At 34.7% G+C, this 22,107-nt stretch overlaps 1 protein-coding gene and 1 long non-coding RNA gene across 5 annotated transcripts in view; one reads left to right on the top strand and one right to left on the bottom strand.

Moving 5' to 3' along the window:
- The window catches only part of ZFYVE16 (zinc finger FYVE-type containing 16), a 53,594-nt gene that overhangs the window by 28,312 nt on the left and 3,175 nt on the right, over nucleotides 1-22,107 (top strand). For all 4 annotated transcript variants that reach the window (XM_025924263.2, XM_086697844.1, XM_086697819.1 and 1 more), the window contains 10 exons: nucleotides 463-585; nucleotides 1,291-1,446; nucleotides 2,014-2,238; nucleotides 5,300-5,382; nucleotides 6,146-6,250; nucleotides 7,061-7,208; nucleotides 10,021-10,101; nucleotides 17,215-17,377; nucleotides 18,218-18,323; nucleotides 19,221-19,388. In XM_025924263.2, the coding sequence (XP_025780048.1) occupies nucleotides 463-585; nucleotides 1,291-1,446; nucleotides 2,014-2,238; nucleotides 5,300-5,382; nucleotides 6,146-6,250; nucleotides 7,061-7,208; nucleotides 10,021-10,101; nucleotides 17,215-17,377; nucleotides 18,218-18,323; nucleotides 19,221-19,388 (1,358 nt within the window). The remainder of the gene's footprint in view (nucleotides 1-462; nucleotides 586-1,290; nucleotides 1,447-2,013; nucleotides 2,239-5,299; nucleotides 5,383-6,145; nucleotides 6,251-7,060; nucleotides 7,209-10,020; nucleotides 10,102-17,214; nucleotides 17,378-18,217; nucleotides 18,324-19,220; nucleotides 19,389-22,107) is intronic.
- LOC147584312 (uncharacterized) overlaps nucleotides 4,243-22,107 on the bottom strand; it is a 38,467-nt gene continuing 20,602 nt past the window's right edge. The window contains exons 2-3 of the long non-coding RNA XR_015248354.1: nucleotides 9,785-9,963; nucleotides 4,243-4,656 (exon numbers count right to left, since the gene is read on the bottom strand). This is a non-coding gene — a long non-coding RNA (uncharacterized LOC147584312). The remainder of the gene's footprint in view (nucleotides 4,657-9,784; nucleotides 9,964-22,107) is intronic.

Genomic DNA, 22,107 nt, shown 5'->3' with positions numbered 1-22,107 from the left:
GATGGTATCAAGATGTTTTTTGACACTTGGTCACTGACATAGGGCATATGGCAGCAAGCAGTATGTACAATTTGAGAGTTATAAAGTTGTACTTTCAAGAGTTGTAAATTTCAGAATTTATAAATAGAGTGGCTGGCAGTCTGGAATCCACTTTACAAAAATGTGTGTTTTAAAATTGCATAAATATGCTGTGTAATCAATGTATTTGCATATATACTACATATATAATATACTGTGTCAGGGCTTATATGTATTATAGCATTAATATCTTTATGTAAATAGAAAAGAATGAGTACATAATAGTTGTCCAGGGCATTGACTGATTTTTATGAAATGGGTTTGCTTTTGTTACTAAGTTTGATCAAGCTATTGAAGGATTTCTAAATGTGTTTTTTTGTTTTTATTGCAAGCATATTTAACAGGAAGTTATATTCTAACGAATATGTTACTTTCATGATTTAGTGCCTGTAATAGAAGAACACCCGTCTCATGAGCAAATCATTTTGCTTCTTGAAAGCAAAAGTTTTCGTCCTGTTACATTTGTCTTAAATGCTAATCTACTCGTGAATGTCAAGTTAGTATTTTGTAAGTAATGATTAATCTTTCTTTGCCTAATTGGTATGCAGAATTTCTGAAGTTAATTAATTGAATTTTGACTGGCAACTATAAAAAGTAAGCATTGGGTATTGAATTTTTAGCTACAAAGGAATATAGATTTTTTAGATTTATATTCAGTGGAACTTGAAATGAAAGCTTAAAGATTTCTACTAGTGTCTTTCAGTCAGTCCTAGGTTAAGCTTATGGGCTCCTAGCTGAGCTATATTTTGATATTAATGATATAATTGACTGTGTTTCATATAGCTTTTAGATGAATTGAAATTTGGTAATTAAATAAGAATCTTGATTTAGTAGCAATAAAGACAGTTTTATAGTAAGTGACATGTGACCTAATTAAAAGTAAGGAAGTAAATAATCCTCAGTACTTAATGCATCTCTCAGCTTTTCATTCTCTGAAACAAACTTGCTTGATTCTTACCCACTATATTTCAGCATATTAGTGCATCTTTTATTTTATTTTTTATTTTAGTGTTATTTATTAATTGACTCTGTAAGATAATCTTTCATCCTTTCTTTTACATTAATCTTATATAATTTAAAGTGTTTTTTTGTGAGGAGAACTTTGGGAAAATAAGGAATTTGAAAAGTTGTGCTTCATGCAAAGGACAACTACATTAGTTTCTGTGGTTAAAAGAAGTTGACATTTATAGTTGTATGCTTTTATCACTTAAGATTCCTCAGACAAATATTGGTACTTCTCAACCAATGGATTGCATGGCTTGGGACAGGCAGAAATAATTATTCTATTATTATGTTTGCCAAATGAAGATGCTATTCCGACCGACATCTTCAAACTATTTATCACCATCTATAAGGATGCTCTAAAAGGTATAGCATTTTATTTTGAACTGTTCAGACCAGGGGATGGATAAATTAATTAAAGGCATTTATGCTTTTGGCTATGCTAACTGTGGTAAAGATTTATTTTGTGAAGAGATTGCTTTCAGTTATTTTCAGTCATTTTCAATTTTCATCATTTTCAGTCACCTTAAATCTAGCATTTTATGTAATTAGTGTCTTTAAACAGTTTTTTAAAATTAAAAAAATGGAAATATATTTGCCTTCTTCATTTTTTTATATATGTCTATATTGTTTTCTTACTATCTGTGTAGGATTGGGGGAGATAAGAATTTTCACTTGGTCATGCAGTGCAGAGAAAAATTTTAAACCACCTGTGGTTAGAAACATTTTCAAAATTTTGTTCACAATTCTCAGTCTCCAGGAATAACTGAGCTTTGTACACATAAGTTACTCAATTGATGATGCTTCAAGAGTGGAAATAAGAAAAAAAAATCTACATTGCTTTTATTTAAGAAAGTTTATACTGCAACATTCAAACTTAGAATGCCTCTCAGAACAATTTAAAAATCTTCTTATTAATGATTTTATTTCTAGGAAAATACATAGAAAACTTGGACAATATTACTTTTACTGAGAGTTTTCTCAGTAGCAAGGATCATGGAGGATTTCTGTTTATTACACCTACTTTTCAGAAACTTGATGATCTCCTATTACCAAGTAATCCTTTTCTTTGTGGAATTCTTATCCAGAAGCTAGAGATTCCCTGGGCAAAGGTTTTTCCTATGCGTTTAATGTTGAGACTGGGTGCAGAATATAAAGGTAAGTTTTAGAATAATAAGTTAAATCACATAGGTTCATATGTACTAAATGTAAAATAAGAATTTCAGTGATATCATTAAAATCAATTTTTTAATGGATTTAAGGGGACTACTTTTGTTTTGATATATTTTTAAAATTCCAAAACAGCCTTTCTCTACTACCAAATGAACTGTCTAGACAACCTTGGTATATCATGAAGTTTTAGATGTTGATAGCTATATTAACTTACCTTAAAAAAATTTGTTTTTAAATTTTAGAACAAAACATAGAAAACATTGAAAAGTTTTCTTAAAAGCATATACCGTAGGGAGTACATTTTGTTACGTTTCCTACATTTTAAGAAGGTAAATGATTTCCCCTCTAAATTTGTGTACATCATAAAACCAAACATGAAAGATTATGAAATAATGGTCTGGGTTTATGTATATGGTTATTTCTAAGTTGAAATAATTTCTGGTGTTAAACTTTTTGAATTCCCACCCTTCATCCCTGACTTTTTTCAAGAAATTATTTATTGCATGTAAAGTGTATCTAATGAAATTTTAGGTATTTGATTCTAATTTAATTAAAATAGGTATTTTCTTGGAGGAAAATTAAATGTAGGGGGTTTATAAAATTTATAAAATATTTCAAGATGGGCAAATTCAGTGAGATATAAATCTCCCTCTTTGGCAAATTTATTATGCTCTTTGATTTTAGGGGGAGGTCTTTACCATTTAGGATTTGAACATGTGATGCTATTATGTAAAAAGTAACTAAATTTTATTTCAGGTTTTTTATTGTATAAATACAGAGCTTAAGAAATTTAATTCTGTGTCAGTTATTTCATATCAGCCTGATATTTTGTCTCTGATATAAATATTTGAATGCTATTTTTATGAGAAGTTAGGTCAATATATAACCTTAAGTCGTTATGGAACATATAATATATAACTTTGGCCAGTGTTTTGGTTAGTATCACTTATAGATACTAAATCTGTTTTTCTCATGCTCAAAGAAGCAAAATCATGGAGCACCTTGTGGGACTTACCAAAAGATCACACAGGGGTTGGAGCCCTAAAGCTATGATAGCTGTTTAGTGATGATGAGGATAAAAATCATGAGTTATACAGGTTTTTCCTGCTACCTGAAAGTAGAACATTCCTATAAAACCTTTTTAAAGCCAAAATGGCATAAAGGAAAGAGGCTATCACCATTTCATAAGCACAAAAATCTATTTCATAGTGAAAACAGGAAGTCATATAGGTCTTTTGTAAAAGCAAAGTGGTATTAAAGCAAACTTGGATGAGGGAGAAACCTGTACATACATAGAAGTTAATTAGTTTTAGTTGTTTTCTGAGTTCTTTATGTATTGCTGGATTTTAGATATAAAGAGGCATGGTATCCATGGACACCATGCCTCTTTAGGCATGAACTTGGAAGTACTGTGTGTGTGTGTGTGTGTGTGTGTGTGTGTGTGTGTGTGTGTGTTAGAGAAAATGGATGTATGGAAAATTTAATGACAAAAGTTAGAGTTCCAAGATTAAAGGATAGAAATAATGGTCTGAAAGCAGTAATTATTAGAAATAGTAGTAGAAAGTGGGGATTATCTACACATTTGCATTGAGACCGTTTGTTTGGATTATCATTCATTGTTGGATTAGATGATTTATGAGATCCCTTTGTAACTCTGACAGAACGTTGTCTTTCTAGATAAGCCATAACCTTTGAAAATACTGTTTCAAATAAAAATACTTCAAGTTGTAGGGGTGCCTGGGTGGCTCAGTCGGTTGAGCGTCCGACTTCAGCTCAGGTCATGATCTCACAGTTCATGGGTTCGAGCCCTGCATCAGGGTCTGTGCTGACCGCTTGCTCAGAGCCTGGAGCCTGCTTCAGATTCTGTGTCTCCTACTCTCTCTGCCTCTCCCCCGTTCACGCTTTGTCTCACTCTGTTTCCCAAAAATAAATAAATGTAAAAAAAATAAAAAAAAAATTACTTCAAGTTGCAAAGGATGCTCCCTCATTCATAAAAGATGGAATGAAAAGTCATTTATCTTAATCAGATCACTTATCATTTTAATGTCTTTTACCACTAACGTCTGTGTCTTTTTCCATTCTGCACCCTCTGCCCTCTAAATAACATAGTTGTCCTTTTAAAAACTAAAAAATATGTTTGTAATAGCAAAGATGTGAGTTGCTCTGACTTAAATTTTAAAAATAGATAATGTCAGGTAATATGTGTTTTCTTAGAATATTAAGAAAGAATATTTGTATGACAGGTATGAGAGAGGTTTGTTTAAGAACTAGGCTGAGAACTGAAAGTTAAAATGTTTTCTGCTTTTTATTATTATAGAAATGTCTTGCCTTCCTTTTCTTCCAGAAGCCTGCTGCACTGCTAACCAAATACCTTTTCCTTTTGGTGAATAATATTTATAGTGCCTTAAAGAAAGAGAAAAGTAGTTAGGTGATAGACTCCACCTTTCTTCTGTTTCTCTGCATTGATTTTTTTGACTCTGTGTACCCCTTTTATCATGCTGACCCAAGAACTATAAAAGTTTACTACCATCTGTAAATTAGCACAATTGAATATTAATTTTAAATGTCTTAAAAATCCTGAATTATTCATTTCTATTTAAATTGTCAGAACTTTATAGGGGTATATCAGATCACTAATGTTCCAGCCATTATCGTTTTGTGAAATCAACATGTATAATGAAAAGATTAAATACTTTGGAATGAAGCAAGCCTAATTTCAAATCTGTTTCACTGGTGATTAACTTAGTCACCACAAACAATTTTATTAATTTCTGTATCTCTCCTCTCCCATTTGTAAAGTATGGGTAGACATATTTGCCTCACTGGGTTGTTTTAGGGCTTAAATAAGATAATGTATATAAAGTTTGCAGTTCAGTGTAGCCTCCAGTAAATACACACTATGGGTTAATGTATCTCTCACTTTCCCCAGAGAACTGATTGGGTGGTATCTATCCATAATCTTTGAAAAATGAGAATTAGAAGTAATAAATTCAAGACTTTTTTGGGGTTTTATTGATGGTAACCAGTTTTCCTTTCTTATGTATAGTATATCCTGCTCCTCTAACAAGTATCAGAGGCCGAAAACCTCTTTTTGGAGAAATAGGACATACTATTATGAACTTACTTGTTGTGAGTAATCAAACAATTAAGTGTTCTTACATTGTTAACTTTAATATTTTATTTAGCATATTTTATATGTTTGTATTTTCCTCTATTAATTTGGCATATTTGGTATAATGAGAGTTTGTTTATAATATATCTTTATTTAGATAAATGGGCTCTGTTTCTAATGGATTGCTTTTTAGAATACATCTCTTAATTTATGTGTACCTGATTCTGATTGCCTTTTGATTCATTCTGCTGCATTGCTAACACATTTAGGTCATGTGAGATCTACACAGTTATTGAAGTGTTAGTAAAAGTAATTAGTAACAATGTTAGTAAAGTCAGTCAGTTTGGTGATTTTGAGCAAATTGTGACCTGAGTTTCCTCATTTGTAATAGGAAGGATTGGATTAGATAATCTCAGGTTCCCTTCTACCTTTACTTTAAATAATTGTTTTATTTGTAACCATAAAAAAGTATTTGAGTGGACTTATTTTTAATTTATACATGTTTACTTTGAAGACTTATTTTGGAAGATTTGTAATTAGAGGACATCACCCCTAAATACTACAGAATTTTTCCTGAGAATGATATTCTTTATTACTATTGTGGAGTAGCTGGGAGAATTAGTTGGTTTTTCAAGTTGGTACTACTTTCTGTATGGCATTTTGATAGTTATATATCACAAGTCTTAAAATGATGGACATTCTTAAAAAAGTACTTAATGAATGGGTAAAATGCTCATGGATAGTTTAAGGTTTATGGAAATGTCATTATTTTATATGTAGGACCTTCGAAATTACCAGTATACCTTGCATAACATAGACCAGCTATTGATTCATATGGAAATGGGGAAGAGCTGCATAAAAATACCTCGGAAAAAATACAATGATGTAAGTTTAATTTCTTCATGCAGATTTTGAAGATAATTATTGAACATTAGATTTCTTTAAAGTGTGTTAAATTTGTTTTGAATCAGACTGTCTAATACATAATGGCCAAAAATAATATTTTTGAAATTAAAAAAATTTTTTTTAACATTTATTTTTGAGAAACAGAGAGAGGCAGAGTATGAGCAGGGGAGGGGCAGAGAGGGAGACACAGAATTCGAAGCAGGCTGCAGGCTCCGAGCTGTCAGCACACAGCCTGCAGCGGGGCCCGAACTCACAAATCGCGAGATCATGACCTGAGCCGTAGTCGGACGCTCAACCAACTGAGCACCCAGGCACCCCAGTATTTTTGAAATTTTAGATTTGTCTCCTAATAAGGGATTTGTTTTTCCTTTACTGTTTTTTTTTTAATGTTTATTTTGAGACAGAGAAAGAGAGTGCACACAAGCAGGGGAGGGGTACAGAGAGAGGGAGAGAGAGAATCCCGAGCAGGGTGCATGCTTTCAGGGCAGAGCCCAATTTGGGGCTCAGTCTCACAGACAGTAGGATCATGACCTGAGCCAAAACAAGAGTCAGAGGCTTAACTGACTAAGCCACCCAGGTGCCCCTTTACTGTTTTATCTGTTAATTGAGGTGATTTTATGTTAAAACATTGGTTTCTATCACATTCTCAGGGAGTTGTCTAGACCAAAGCTTGATAATAAAGAAGAAGCTTAGAAGCTGGTCGGAAATGTGGCCCTTTGAATGATTGTAACTAATAAGGACATAGCATGTTAATAGTGTTTCTAAATGGTGGTGTTTTTTTTTCCCCAGGTGATGAAAGTTATAAATTCTTCTAATGAGCATGTCATTAGCATTGGAGCTAGTTTTAGTACTGAAGCAGATTCTCACCTAGTCTGTATACAGAATGATGGCATTTATCAAACACAGGCCAACAGTGCCACTGGCCATCCTAGAAAAGGTAAGTGTTGGTTCCTAGTATTGATCTATAAAAGGACCTCAATAAATGGAATTCCATCCAAAGGGGAAATATATATATTTTACTTATTTGCTGAATTGATGGTGATAATACAGTCTGCTTTAAAATTTTAGCTACACAGGGGCATCTGGGTGGCTCAGTCGGTTGAGTGTCTCAGTTCGGCTCAGGTCATGATCTAGCGGTTGACAAGTTCGAGCCCCACCTTGGGTTCTGTGCTGACAGCTCAGAGTCTGGAGCCTGCTTCGGAATCTGTGTCTCCCTCTGCCCCTCCCCTGCTCACACTCTCTCTCTGTCTCAAAAATAAAAAAAACATAAAATAAAATAAAAAATAAAATTTTAGCTACACAGATTAAAAATTGCTTCTAATTTGTGTTTTTTTCTTGGGCTACATTAGGTTTAAAGACTTAAACATTGTATTTTGATATCTTCAGGTTTAATTTATCCCATGTGGTATGAATCTTATTTTCAGTAATTTCTCTCTGGAATGAGGTGTTTGTCACCTTTGTTTGCTCTTTGCTTCAACTCTTCTTAGGGGAGTACAGGGTGGATAAAGAATGAAGAATGATTTATAATTTTTTTTAATGTTTATTTATTTTTGAGAGAGAGACACACAGAGCGTGAGTTGGGGAGGGGCAGAGAGAGAGGGAGACATAGAATCCAAAGCAGTCACCAGGCTCTGAACTGTCAGCACAGAGCCTGATGCAGGGCTTGAACCCACGAACCATGAGGTCATGACCTGAACCGAAGTTGGAAGGTTAACTGACCACACCACCCAGGCGCCCCAAGAATGATTTATAAAACTATAAGTGGCTGGGAATATAAAAATGGTAAAGGTGGTAGAGTAGCTTATGTGAGTGTCATTACTCTCACTTCTGGCTGAATGGCCTCAATGACTACTGTGATTGCCAAATCCTTGCAATAGAGGGCCTAATAAATTGAAAGTTAAGTGAAAGTATTTCATAAAAGTAATACATTTTTATAAAATACATATTTTTTAAAAAGTATTTTTAAAAAAGGGGGCACCAGGTGGCTCATCAGGTAACTGTCTGACTCTTGATTTTGGCTCAGGTCATGATCTCACAGTTTGTAAGGTAGAGCCCCGTGTTGGACTCTACACTGACACTGCAGAGCCTGCTTTGGATTCTCTCTCTCACCCTCTCTCTCTGCCCCTCCCTTGCTCTCTCGCTGTCTCTCAAAATAAGGAAATAAACTTAAAAAAAATTTTAAGTATTTTAAATAAAAAATAAACAGTTTTTAAAAGTCTGATATTCTAGCTGCTAATAAAATTTTTGCCTCTGATTATAAAGGTAATATATATTTACAGTAAGTTTAGAGAATATGTTTTAAAAAATAGTAAAAGAAAAAATAGTGCCAAGGTATGGCCTCTGTTGACATTAACATATTTCTTTCTTATATTAGTAGATATCTATTAAGTAGAAGATTTTACTGGATATTTATATTTTTAATTTAACATGTCATTAACACTTTTGTTATTGAAACTCAACAACTATTTAATATTTGTTTGAATAGGTATATATTTTATAAAATTTTAAAGGTATAAATATCTACAGTGTAAAACCTCCTTTCTTCCCTTGACCGTGAAGCTCATCTCTTTTCCTCCCCACAGGCAACCAAACAAATGTTATCAATTTTTTGTACATCCTTTCAGAAAAATTTTTGCTTGCATGTATATTTAAGCAAATACACACACATCATCCTTACACTTAAAATTTTTTTTTTAATTTTTTATTTAGTTTTCAGAGATAGAGAGAGACAGAGCGCAAGTGGGGAAGGGGCAGAGAGAGGGAGACAAAGAATCTGAAGCAGGCTCCAGGCTCTGAGCTGTCAGCACAGAGCCCGACGCAGGGCTCAAACTCACAAACTGTGAGATCGTGACCTGAGCTGAAGTCGGACGCTTAACCAACTGAGCCACCCAGGCTCCCCACTTCCACTTTTTTAAACAAGTCATAAAATGTATTCCATTCTGCACCTTGCTTTTTCTTTTAGCACATCTTGGAGATGTGCTAGTATAAAAATGTGATGTGCTGTGTTAGTATAAAAAGAACTTTTGTATTCTACGTAACTTTACACTTTTTATGTGTTCATCATTCATTTATTTGTTCCTTATTAATGTACATAGTGAGTACCAATTCTTGGTTATTTATAAAAATGTACTATGAATAACCTTGTATATGTATATATTCCTGGTAGTGGAATTGCAATTTTAATAGGTAATTATCAAGTTGTCTTCCATAGAGGTTGCTCTGATTTATGGTCTTACCATTAGTGGATGTTTGATTTCCCATTCTCTGACATAGACACAAACATTTTAAGTAGTACAGTAGCCGTCAATTATTAGATACAAACATTACCTAACCTTTATGCAGTATTTTTTATCTTAATTTGGTCTAGTTTTGTTTTTTTTTTTATTAGCTTTCTAATGTAAGTGGTATGGTATGGGCATGGCATTTATCGAGTACTTAAATATGCCATGCTCCACATTATACACTTAACAAATATATAGTATTTCAAAAAAAGGTAACATTAGGGGCACCTACCTATTTGGCTTAGTTGGTTGAGTGTCAGACTCTTGATTTCGCTCAGGTCATGAACTCAGGGTTGTGGGACCGAACCCTTTGGTGGGCTCTGTGTTGAATGTGGAGCCTGCTTGGGATTCTGTCTCTCTCTCCATCTGTCTCACTGTGTCCCTGGCCCCGCTCACACTCCTGCTCTCTCTCTCTAAAAAAAAAAAAAAAAAAAAAAAGCAATATTAAGACTTTTTTTTTTTTATCAGTGACAGGTGCAAGTTTTGTGGTATTCAATGGAGCTCTCAAAACATCTTCAGGATTTCTTGCTAAGTCCAGCATAGTTGAAGGTATGAATTTCATTTTTAAGATTGTTTTAACGTAAAGATGTTTTCCATTTCCTTTTAAAATGTATTTGACACAAAAGAACATATTAGTTAGAACTGCCTGTACTCTGTACTGCCTGTACAGAGCCTAACGGTCAGTCTGAGATGAGAACTTAGGGTGTTTCCTTAGCATGCACACACCCTGATCATGCACACAGTATTGTACATGTGTGTGGCCTTCTAAATTCCCAGAAATATGTTAGAGCTTTTCAAAACCTTATAGCCATCGCATTCTCCAGCTTTTGCTTTTAAGTGTTTGGTTGGCCTATTGTTTGCCTCTTCTGTTCATCTGCTGCACAGGTGGCTCCACTGTTAATCATTGGCCTCTAATTGTTTTTGACAAATGCTCCCTGAGAAAGGCCTTTTTGTACTGGGCAAAATACCCAAGTCAAAATTATCAAATCTCTGGTAATGAGACTTTGAAGGAGCTCTGATCTCCTTTTGCCCTTTCCTGTGGCTACCAGGCTTTTGGTTTTTACCATGATTGTAGGCTATTGGTTTTTAAGGCTTCCTGTCAGCTAGAGAGGAGAGGATGGGAATAGGAAAGTTAAAATGACAGAAAGCCCAAAGCTTGCTGTTTTTATGAAGATCCAGCCATTTTTCTTGAATAAATATCCACCAGATTGCTGCAAGACTTTAGTTAATTTCCAGAGTTTTGAAAAAGTTTCTTGTGACATTTTATTAGTTCCCTTGTTCTTTTTATGGAGGAGAGTATTTTGGGAGATTCTTAAGTCTGCTTTTTCACTAATGTTCTCCCTCCTATCTCAAACATAGGTTTATAGGAAATTCTCCTATCTTTGGTGCCATGCACATACTTTATTCTTTTTTTTAGTAGTGCCTTGGCCACTTTAAGCCTTTCGGTTTTCCACATTAAATTTAGGACCAACCTGTCAGGTCCTAATGGTCCATTGGAATTTTTATTGGAATTGCGTTAAATCAATTAGTTTAATTTTGAGAAAAACTGACTTATTTCCATTCTCAGTGTTCCTATCCATAAAAATGGGCTATCCTTAATTTAGGTAATGTTCAGTGTCTTTTAGTGAAATTTTATAAGGGCACCTGGGTGGCTCAGTCAGAAGACCATGCAACTCTTGATCTCAGGGTTGGGGGTTTGAGCCCCATATTGGGTGTAGAGATTATTTAAAAATAAAATCTTTTAAAAAATTAAAAACTTAAATTTTATAGTTTTTGTATAGGTCTTGCATGTCTTCTTTTGATTTATTTCTGTAACAGATTTTATTGCTGATGTAAATGTATCTTTTTAAAGTTTTTGTTTTGATGTATAGAAATTCATTTATTTCTGTATTTTTATCTTATAACCAGTAACACTGCTGAATTCTCATTGTTTACAATAATTTACCTATAGATCTTTTTAGAGTTTTCTGTATAGCTCAGTATATCATATTTTAATAATGATAATTTTGCTTATTTCTTTACAGTCCATCTGGCTTTTATTTTTCTTGATTATTGGCTAGGTCTACCAGTTGAAGCAGTGAATGTAAATGCTCTTGTCTAGATCCATGTTTGTCAAATAATACCTTTTAAAAATAAGTGAGCTTTTATGATTCAATTTTGTGTGCCATCTCTGTCATTCTGATAATGGATGTGAGGTATCCAATTATATTTTTTCTTATTTCTTATCACATATCTTCAGGCTTTTTAAATGTTTTGCAGTTTTTTGTTTGTTTCATCATGGTAAGTGTACTGCTTAATCCCTGTCACCTATTACACCCGTCCACCTCCTCTGTGGTAACTATCAGTTTGTTCTCTACACTTAAGAGTCTGTTTCTTGGTTTATCTCTTTTTTTCTTTCCTTATTTGTTTTGTTTCTTTAATTCCACATATGAGTGAAATCATGTCGTATTTGTCTTTCTCTGATTGACTTACTTTGCGTAGCATTATACTCTCTACCTCTATCCACATTGTTGCAGAGGGCAAGATTTCATTTTTTTATGGCTGAGTAATATTCTGTGTGTGTGTGTGTGTGTGTGTGTGTGTGTGTGTGTGTGTGTGTGTATCACATCTTTATCTGTTTATCTGTCAGTGGACCCTTGGGCTGCTTCCATAGTTTGGCTATTGTAAATAATGCTGCTTTACATTTATTTATTTTTGGGACAGAGAGAGACAGAGCATGAACGGGGGAGGGGCAGAGAGAGAGGGAGACACAGAATCGGAAACAGGCTCCAGGCTCCGAGCCATCAGCCCAGAGCCTGACGCGGGGCTCGAACTCACGGACCGCGAGATCGTGACCTGGCTGAAGTCGGACGCTTAACCGACTGCGCCACCCAGGCGCCCCAATGCTGCTTTAAACAAAGGGGTGCATGTATCCCTTGAATTAGTGTTTTTTGTTTATTTTTTGGGTAAATATCCATTAGTGAGATTATTAGATTATAGGGTAGTTCTATTTTTAATTTTTTGAGGAACCACCCTGCTACCTTCCACAGTGGCTGCACCACTTTGTCTTACTACCAGCAGTACACAAGGATTCCTTTTTCTCCACATCTTCACCAACCCCTCTTGTTACTTGTGTTGTGGATTTTAGCCATTCTCACAGGTATGAGGTGATATCTCATTGTGGTTTTGATTTGCATTTGCCTGATGATGAGTGATGTTCAGCATCTTTTCATGTGTCTATTGGCCATCTGGATGTCTTCTTCAGAGAAATGTCTGCCCATGTCTTCTGCCCATTTTTAAATTGGAATATTTGTTTTCTGGGGTGTTGAGCTGTATATGTTCTTTATATATTTTGGATACTAACCCTTTATCAGATATATCATTTGCAAATACATTCGGCCATTCAGGATGTTGCCTTTTAATTTCGTTGTGTTTACTGTGCAGAAACTTTTTGTTTTGATGCAGTCTCAATATTTATTTTTACTTAGATTTCTCTTAACTCAGGAGACATATCTAGAAAAATGTTGCTGTTGCCTATGTCAGAGAAATTACTGTCTGTGCTCTCTTCAAGGATTTTTATGGTTTCAGGTCTCACATTTAGGTCTTTAATCTGTTTTGAGTTTATTTTTGTGTATGGTATAAGAAAGTGGTCCAGTTTCATTCCTTTTTTTTTTTTTTTTAAGACAGAGCATGTGCATGCATGAGCAGGGAAGGGGGAGAGGGAGAGGGAAGGAGTAAATCATAAAGCAGGCTCCATGCCTAGCATGAAGCCCAAAGTGGGGCTTGATTATGCAACCGTAGATCATGACCTGAGCCAAAATCAAGAGTTGGATGCTTAACCAGCTGAGTCACCCGGGCACCGCCCCAGTTTCATTCTTTTGCATGTCGCTGTCCAGTTTCCCCAGTATCATTTATTGAAGAGACTGTCATTTTCGTTATTTATTCATCCCTTCTTTGTGAAGGATTAATTGACCATATAATTGTGGGCTTATTTCTGGGTCTTCTCTTCTATTCCACTGATCTATGTGTATATTTTTATGCTAGTACCATTCTGTTTTAATTACTACTGCTTTGTAATATAATTTGAAGTCTGAAATTGTGATACCTCCAGTTTTGTTTGTCTTCTTCAAGATTGCTTTGGCTACTCAGGGTCATTTCTGGTTCCATACAAATTATAGAATTGTTTGTTCTAGTTATGTGAAAAATGCTGTAGGTATCTTGATAGGGATTACATGAAATCTGTAAATTGCTTTGGGTAGTATAGACCTTTAAACAGTGTTTGTTCTTCCACCCCATGGGCATGGAATGTCTTTCCATTTCTTTGTATCATCTTGAATTTCTTTTGTCAGTGTTTTATAGTTTTGAGAGTACAGATCTTTCACTTCTTTGGTTAAGTTTATTCCTAGATATTTTATTGTTCTTGGTGCAATTGCCTTGTTTTCCTTTTTTTAAATTTTTTTTTGTTTATTTTTGAGAGAGAGCGAGCGAGCAGTAGTGGGGGAGGGGCAGAGAGGGAGACAGAATCCAAAAGCAGGCTTCAGTCCCTGAGCGGTCAGCACAGAGCCTGACACAGGGCTTGAACTCACAAGCCATGAGATCATGACCTGAGCTGAAGTCAGACACTTAATTGACTGAGCCACCCAGGTGCCCCTGTTTTTGGTGCAGTTGTAAATGGGATTGTTTCCTTAATTTTACTCTGTGTTTATTAGTGTATAGGAACACGACCAATTTCTGTACATTGGTTTTGTATCCTGAGACTTCACTGAAGTTACTTATCAGTTTTAGTTAAGTTTTTGGTGGAGTCTTTTAAGATTTAAAAAAATTTTTTTAATGTGTATTTATTTTTGAGAGAGGGAGAGAGACAGAGCATGAGTAGGGGAGGGGCAGCAGGAGAGGGAGACACAGAATCTGAAGCAGGCTCCAGGCTCTGAGCTGTCAGCACAGAGTCCGACATGGGACTTGAATTCAGGAACGAGATCATGACCTGAGGCAAAGTTGGACACTTAACCGACTGAGCCACCCAGGCACCCCTAAGATTTTTAATATATAGTATTATGTCATCTGCAATAGAGTTTTACTTCTTCCTTACCAGTTTGGATGCCTTTAATTTCTTCATGTTCTTTAATTGCTGTGGCTAGGACTTCCATTACTATGTTGAATAAAAGTGGGGAGAATGAACATCCTTGTCTTATCCCTGACTTTAGGGGTAAAGCTCTCAGTTTTTCACCATGGAGTATGATACTGGCCTTTATTTCATATAAGGCCTTTATTAAGTTAATGGATGTTCCCTCTAGACTTCCTTTAGAGAGGGTTTTTATCATAAATAGATGTTGTACTTTGCTGAGTGCTTTTTCTGAATCTATTGAAATTATTGTAGGCTTTTTCATGTTTTACTTTTTTGTGGTGGGTTTTGATTTTGCTCCATTTTTCAGGGCAGCATTTTGTCCTTTGACCTCAGTCCTCTGACCTAAGAGTTGTTCATTTTCAGTTTGTTCAGTATTTTTCTTCTTGTAGGAATGGGAGTGACAACTTCAAGCTCTTTATATGTTGGAGTAGACACTAGATGTCAGTATCATTTTTTGTAATACCAGTTGGCTGGCTTTTGTTGATCTGAAGCTGTATTTATTTCTTGTTTTTGAAGGATATTTTTGTTAGATTTAGAATTCTTTGAAAGTTTTAATCTTCATTAAAGATGTCATCTTGTCTATTGGCCTCCATTGCTTCTAATGAAAAGTCAGCATAATTTTTTACATTTGTTTCCCCATATTTAATGTGCCCTTTTCTCCAGATGTTTTCAAGATATCCTTTTTATCTTTGGTTTTCACCAGTTTTACTGTGATGTGCCTTTATGTGGTTTTCTTTATATTTTTCCTGCTTGGCATTTATGGAGCTTCTTGAATATGGGTCAATGTTTGTCATCAAATCTTGGGAATTTCCTACCATTTTTTTTTTAATATTCCTATCTTTTCCTCCTGGGAGATATCTATATATTTTATCTGTATATATGTATATGTATATGTATATTTATATCTATATCTCTTTTATACCATCCCTTGGGTCCTTGATGTTCTGTTTATTTTTCTTTAATCATTTTTCTCTGTGTTCTTTGGATTGGATAATTTTCATTGACCTTTCTTCATGTTCTCTGAGTCTTTTTTTTTTTTTTTTTTGCCATCTTCAATCTACTATTCAGCTTATCCATTGAGGTTTCAGTTTCAAGTTACACTTTTCAGTTCTAGAATTTCCCTTTGGTTTTTTTTAGTCTCTATTTCTGTTAATATTTTTTTTAATGTTTATTCATTTAGCCCATATTTGCTTTTCATTCTTTGAAAGTTTTGCTTTAGGTCTTTAAATATATTTTAGAATAGATGTTTTCGAGTGTGTGTTTAATACAGCATCTTGGCTATCTATCTATCTCATGGTTGGTTTCAGTTGTTTAGAGGCTCACATTTTCTTGTAGTTCTCTCTGGTAATTTTTGATTATATACTTGTCACTGTTAATATGCTTAGAGACTTTAGATTCTATTAACTTTTTCTGAAGAAGGTTTATATTTAAGCAGGCATTTTCCTGGCAAATCATGTTGAGTTTGTGTAGTCTGTATTTTTCACTTTGTTAACAGATGGATCTGTGGAACTCCTAAGGTGCTTACAATCTGGCAGGACTCTTCTCCAAATCTGTTTTGCCTACAGATTTTGTAAGGGCTTTGGTTTTTGTTTGTTTGTTTTTGTTTTGCCACAGTGCAAGTTAATGAGATGTTAATAAGGTCTCTCTACTTTGGTTGGTCCAGAGTGTCAGTATCTCCCAGCATTGCTTGGTTTCTAGTATCTCTGTTATGTTCCAAGCCTAATAGCTATTCTCTGTTAGGCTTCATCTAATCTAACTCGAATACTGTGTCCACAATTCTTGTCCAAGGACTCAAAGGGATCCTTACACACAGTCATCTAGTGTCTCCCCCTTCAGTGCTTGACCCCAGATTCCAGGCTTCCCCAAACTTATCTCTGACTTCTCAGCCCAGTAATGGCCATTGTAGGTTTAATGGGTCACCATGCAGAAATTGTCTTGAAGCCTAGAACCTGGGCAATTGTAGGTGTACCTGTTGAGTTTTCCTCTAGGAATCACAGTATTGCACTGCATGTTGTTCACTACCTGAAAACAATTACCTCATATATTTTGTCTAGTTTTATGACTGGTTGTTATGATAGGGCAGTTTGGCATCAGTAATTTCATCATAGTAATGAAAATTCTTTCCATTGTCTGTTTTTTTTTTTAAAAGAGGGGGGCGCTTGTGTGGCTCAGTTGGTTAAGCTTTGACTCTTAATTTTGGCTCAGGTCATGATCTCTTGGTTCATGAGACTGAGCCCCACGTCAAGGTATGTGCTAATAGCACGGAGCCTGCTTGGGATTCTCTCACTCTCCCTTTCTCTCTGGTCTTCCCTCACTTACACTCACTCTTTTTCTCTCTCAAAATAAATAAACATTACAAAAAGTTTAAAAAAGAATCCTTAACTTTGAAATACTTTTATTTCTAGGTAGAGAATCATTAAAATCATTTAACAGATGATATATAAAACTTGTATCTTGTGCGGAACATATTTTGATAGCAAATTTTATGGATTAGATATATAAATTGATATTTAATAAAAGGAATGAAACAACTCATGAGTGAAACAACTCATTTTTAGATGGCTTAATGGTACAAATAACACCAGAGACCATGGATGGCTTGCGACTAGCTCTACGAGAACAGAAAGACTTTAAAATTACGTGTGGGAAAGTTGATGCTGTAGACCTCAGAGAATATGTGGATATCTGCTGGGTAGATTCTGAAGAGAAAGGAAACAAAGGGTAGGAATTTTTTGTTACTAAAATATAATTGATTTGATGGAAGGGGAAGGATAAAAATGCCCTGCTAACAAAATTAAGCATTTTATGAGTCAATATAGAATTATACCATTAATTTAAATGCCTATACTCTAATGAGTGGTCTTTTTTTTCAAACATGTGCTTAACCAGCCTCATGTATATTTTCTTGACTAGGATGCTATAAATTATTAAAGAGTGGTCACTTTGGGAGAGGGACAGTGATAAAATGTGCACTTTGTAGCAATGTGACCTTGATACCAAGGTTGAAAAAGGCAACATATTTTTTCTGTTGTTTGGTACCTATTTTTGTGAAGTAAGTAAAGGATACCCTTTGAGTGTTTATTCTTTTTTATGTTGATTCACCATAAATACAATAACTGAATTTAATAATATATACATTAGAGGCCATATAGAATATTACTGCCACTCCTTCCTTTCAGTTATCCATTTTCTTGCTATTTTGGAGATTGGCTAAAGGGTCTATAGTAAAGATGGAAAGAGAGGGCTAATGCTGAAGGATTCCAAAACCAAGTTATTGAAATTCCTCAGACAGCTTTTCTTTTAGGAGACTAAGGCATTTTAAACCTCAGGTCTGTATTGGGCATATGAAAGAGTAGATATAATTTGCTACACAATCAAGAAATCTTGGTAAATGTTTTAATTATTTGTAAATATTATTTAAATATTTGTATGTAATGAGCTATCTTACTGCTATAAATTTATAGTTTTCATATATTTTCTCCTTATTCAAATCTAATGACTCATTTCATAGAAAGCATTTTGGTACTAATAATACTACCATATTATGTTTTATTCTGTTAGTGTTATTAGTTCGGTGGATGGAATATCATTACAAGGATTTCCAAGTGAAAAAATAAAACTGGAAGCAGATTTTGAAACTGATGAGAAGACTGTAAAGTGTACTGAGGTAACTGAGAAAGAAGATTCCTTCCCTTTATATGTTGTGTTTGGATATGGTTTTTTTTTTTTTTTAACTTGGGAGATTTCTCATTGCAGCTTATTAACACTTTTTATATTACATGTTGAAACACACACATATTTTCATCCCAGACTGCCTTCAATATACCAGATTTGGATTTCCATAAGATTATTTCAGGCTTTGTATGGTACTGCCTGTACTCCCTGCCGGCTCATAGTTAAGTTTTGGCAGCATTGCCATCTTTGTATAGTAATATGTTATTTGACTGTATTATTTTCATTCTTCTCTTATTTTATAAAAAATAAAATATTTTATAAATATCAGTTTATAATCAGCATTCACAATGGAAAATTATTTTTGCATGTTCCAACTTTAAACTAAGAGGATATGGAATTATAGATTCTCAACCCCTTAGTCTATGTCCATATTCTCCCTCACTCTACCTCCTGGGTCAGGCAATCAGTGTTACTCGTTTCTTAGGTATTCTCTGTGATTTTACAGAGAAACTATAGAGGACATAGAAACTATAGAATATTATTTCTTTGTATGATTTTTAACTTCATTAAGATCCTTACAGGAAGGTGATCTTATAGGGTGGACTCATTGGTACCCTTCTCTAAACTGAATTAACAGGGTTTTTGTTGCCACAGGTTAATTTTAGGTTAAAATAGCTAAGTCTTGCCATATTCCAGAATCTTTGGTTTTAAGCTCTTACTACTTACTACTTACTAATGTGTGTATATATAGATAATGCTTTTAACTTGTGAATTCCATGGCACTAACACTGGAATTTTATTAATAAAGTTGAATTGAAAATAGCAGTTGTATTTTTCAAGCTACTTTTAATCTTAATCATGACTTGTTTCCTAATTAAATACATTTCAGGTGTTCTACTTTCTAAAGGACCAGGATTTATCTATTTCAGCAACTCGTTATCAGTTTGCAAAAGAAATAGCCATGGCTTGTAGTGCTGCACTATGTCCTCACCTGAAAACTCTGAAGAGTAATGGGATGAATAAAATTGGTCTCAGAGTTTCCACTGATACTGATATGGTGAGGCATTTTTTGGTAATGTATTTTTGAAATGAATGTATCATATATTAAATAATCAAAAGTTTTTTCTTTAACCTTTTATTTGGGACAAATGAAGAGAACTAAAATTTGTTGAACATCAATGTGTACTACACATTGCATGTACATTATCATCTTTAACTCTCTACAACAGTGGTCAGCAAACTTTTATGTAAAAGGTGAGACAGTAAATACCTTAGGCATTGTGGGCTGACGGCTTTTACAACTAACTATTCAGTCCTGCCATTATAGTGCAAAAGCAGCCATAGACCGTATATAAACTAATGAGTTCACTGTGTTCCAATGAAAGTTTGTTTACAAAATAACTGGTGGGCCAGGTTGGCCCACGGGCCATAGTTTGCTGATCTCTGCACCATAGCAGTCCTACTTGATAAGTAGGTTTTTAATTTTTTAAATTCTGACTTTGTTCACATGATTTAAAATTACAGAAGTCTAAAAATGTTAAAAAAAAAGGAAAACCTTAGTCTTTTCTTTCCTATGTTTTTCTCTAATGTGTCTTTCCTTCCTGTGAGTCTCCTTTACTACTCACACAAAATTCTTCATTTCTGACACTTCTGGTCACCAGATATGTAGAGAAACTACACCCACCAGCAAGTGGTTCTCAGACTCCAGCAGGATATCCAGAAATTCAACTCAATTTTGACACTATATACCCAGAGAGAGAGCATCAGATCCCATAGGTTAAGGGTTCATTCCTACAAGACTGTTCCCCCACACCCCTTCAGATGCACACCCCTTCAGATGCTAATCATAAGCCCAGGTTGTCCGTTCTGTTTCTGAACAACCAGCTATAGATCAGAAATTCTAACAACCTCCTCCTTGGTTTTAATTAATTTCCTAGAGTGGCTCACAGAATTCAGGGAAACACTTATGTTTACCAGTTTATTAAAGGATATACACAGATGAAGACATAGGGTGAGGTCTGGGAGGTTCTCAAGCATAGGCACGTCTGTCCCAGTGAAGTTGGGGTATGTCACCCTCCTAGTGTGGCTGTATTAGCCAGCCTAAAGCTCTCTAAACTCCCCACTAGTGGGATTTTATGGAGGCTTTCTTATGTTGGTAGGATCAAATAGTAATGCCATTTTTAGCCCCTCTCCCCTCTCTGGACAGTTAAGGGTAGAGCTGAAAAATCTAAAGCTTCTAATTATGGCTTGGTCTTTCTGGTGACCAGTCCCCATTCAGGAACCCACCCAGAGTCACTTCATTAGAGTAAAAGATACGCCTAGTGCTCTTATCACTTAGGAATGTATAAGGGTTTTAGGAGCCCTGTGTCACAGACAGTGTGAAATACAAATATGAGAACAAGAGACACTTAACAGTGTTCTTATCAATTAAGAAATTACAAGGGTAGAGGTGCCTGAGTGGCTCAGTCGGTTAAGTGTCCAACTCTTGATCTTGGAGCAGGTCATGATTTCATGGTGGGATGGAGTCCCGCCTTGGGCTCTGCATTGACAGCATGGAGCCTTCTTGGGATTCTCTCTCACTCTCTCTCTCTGCCCCTCCCCAGCTTGAGCTCTATCTCTCAAAACAAACAAATTAAAAAAAAAATGTGTGAATATATATATATACACATACGTGTGTGTGTGTGTGTGTGTGTGTGTGTGTGTGTGTGTATATATATATATATATATATATATAATTACTAGGGTGTCAGGAGCTCTATACCAGAAACCAGGGGCAGAGAATGATATATATATTCTGTTGTCTCACAAGCGTGTATAATAGGACCATCTTTTCAAACATTTCCAGAGAGCAATATTCATGTTGTAGTCCATGTAATGGGTAGCCCCTAGAGATATTAACTCCAGGTTATAATGTAAATGGTTCCCAGTAGAGTTGTATAAGATAATAGCCCTGGAAAGATCTCCTTCCCACTCTTGACTCCCAACCCCTATAGTCTATCTCCATACTCTTCTTCATCCTCCATTCCTGGTCATGCAATCAATGTTAACCATTTCTATGTAGTCTTTATGAATTTTTGCATGTACAAGCAAATAAGTATATAAATCCTTTTTATTCCTCCTTTTACTCTTATTTTTTAACCTTGCTCTTTCAATCTATGTTTTAGAGATATTTCATATGACTACATATTCTTTTTAACAGTTGCATAGTAGTCATTTCTTATATAAATGTACCATAATTTATTTAACTAGTTTTTATGTACTGATTGACATTTAGGTTATCCACAATATTTTGCTTCTGCATAAGTGTGAGTATATAACATTCTTAGAGTAGAATTGCCAGGTGTAAGTTTGTACTCAATAGATATTACCATATTGTCTCAGACAGAGGTTACTACCACAATTTGTGTGAGAGAGTTCTTCCCCCAAATCTTTATCAAAGCAGTATGTAATCAAATTTTTGACTTTTACCAATTTTATAGGTAAAAAATGATACTCCAGTATTATTTTAATGTGCATTTCTGTTTCCAACATCCAGTATAATCAATTTTAAAGCAAGTTCTTCTAGAATGGTTAATCTAAACATGAATGAGTTCATATACTGAGGGTTTGCTTTTCTTCAGTCAGGATGTGTTATACTCCTAGTTCTTTTGGAAAGAACTTCTACTTTGATCTTACTATTAAAAATTCCTTTTTCAAGTAAGCATCTGGTAATTATTTGTTTCAGTAGCCCAATTATTTTTTTTAGTCAAATGTATTAAAATGTAATTTTCACCAGC

Source organism: Puma concolor, chromosome A1 (assembly GCF_028749965.1).
Source record: "Puma concolor isolate L17-30 chromosome A1, mPumCon1.1.hap2, whole genome shotgun sequence".
Taxonomy (NCBI): Eukaryota; Metazoa; Chordata; class Mammalia; order Carnivora; family Felidae; genus Puma; species Puma concolor.
This window is presented reverse-complemented; position numbering and strand designations above follow the sequence as displayed.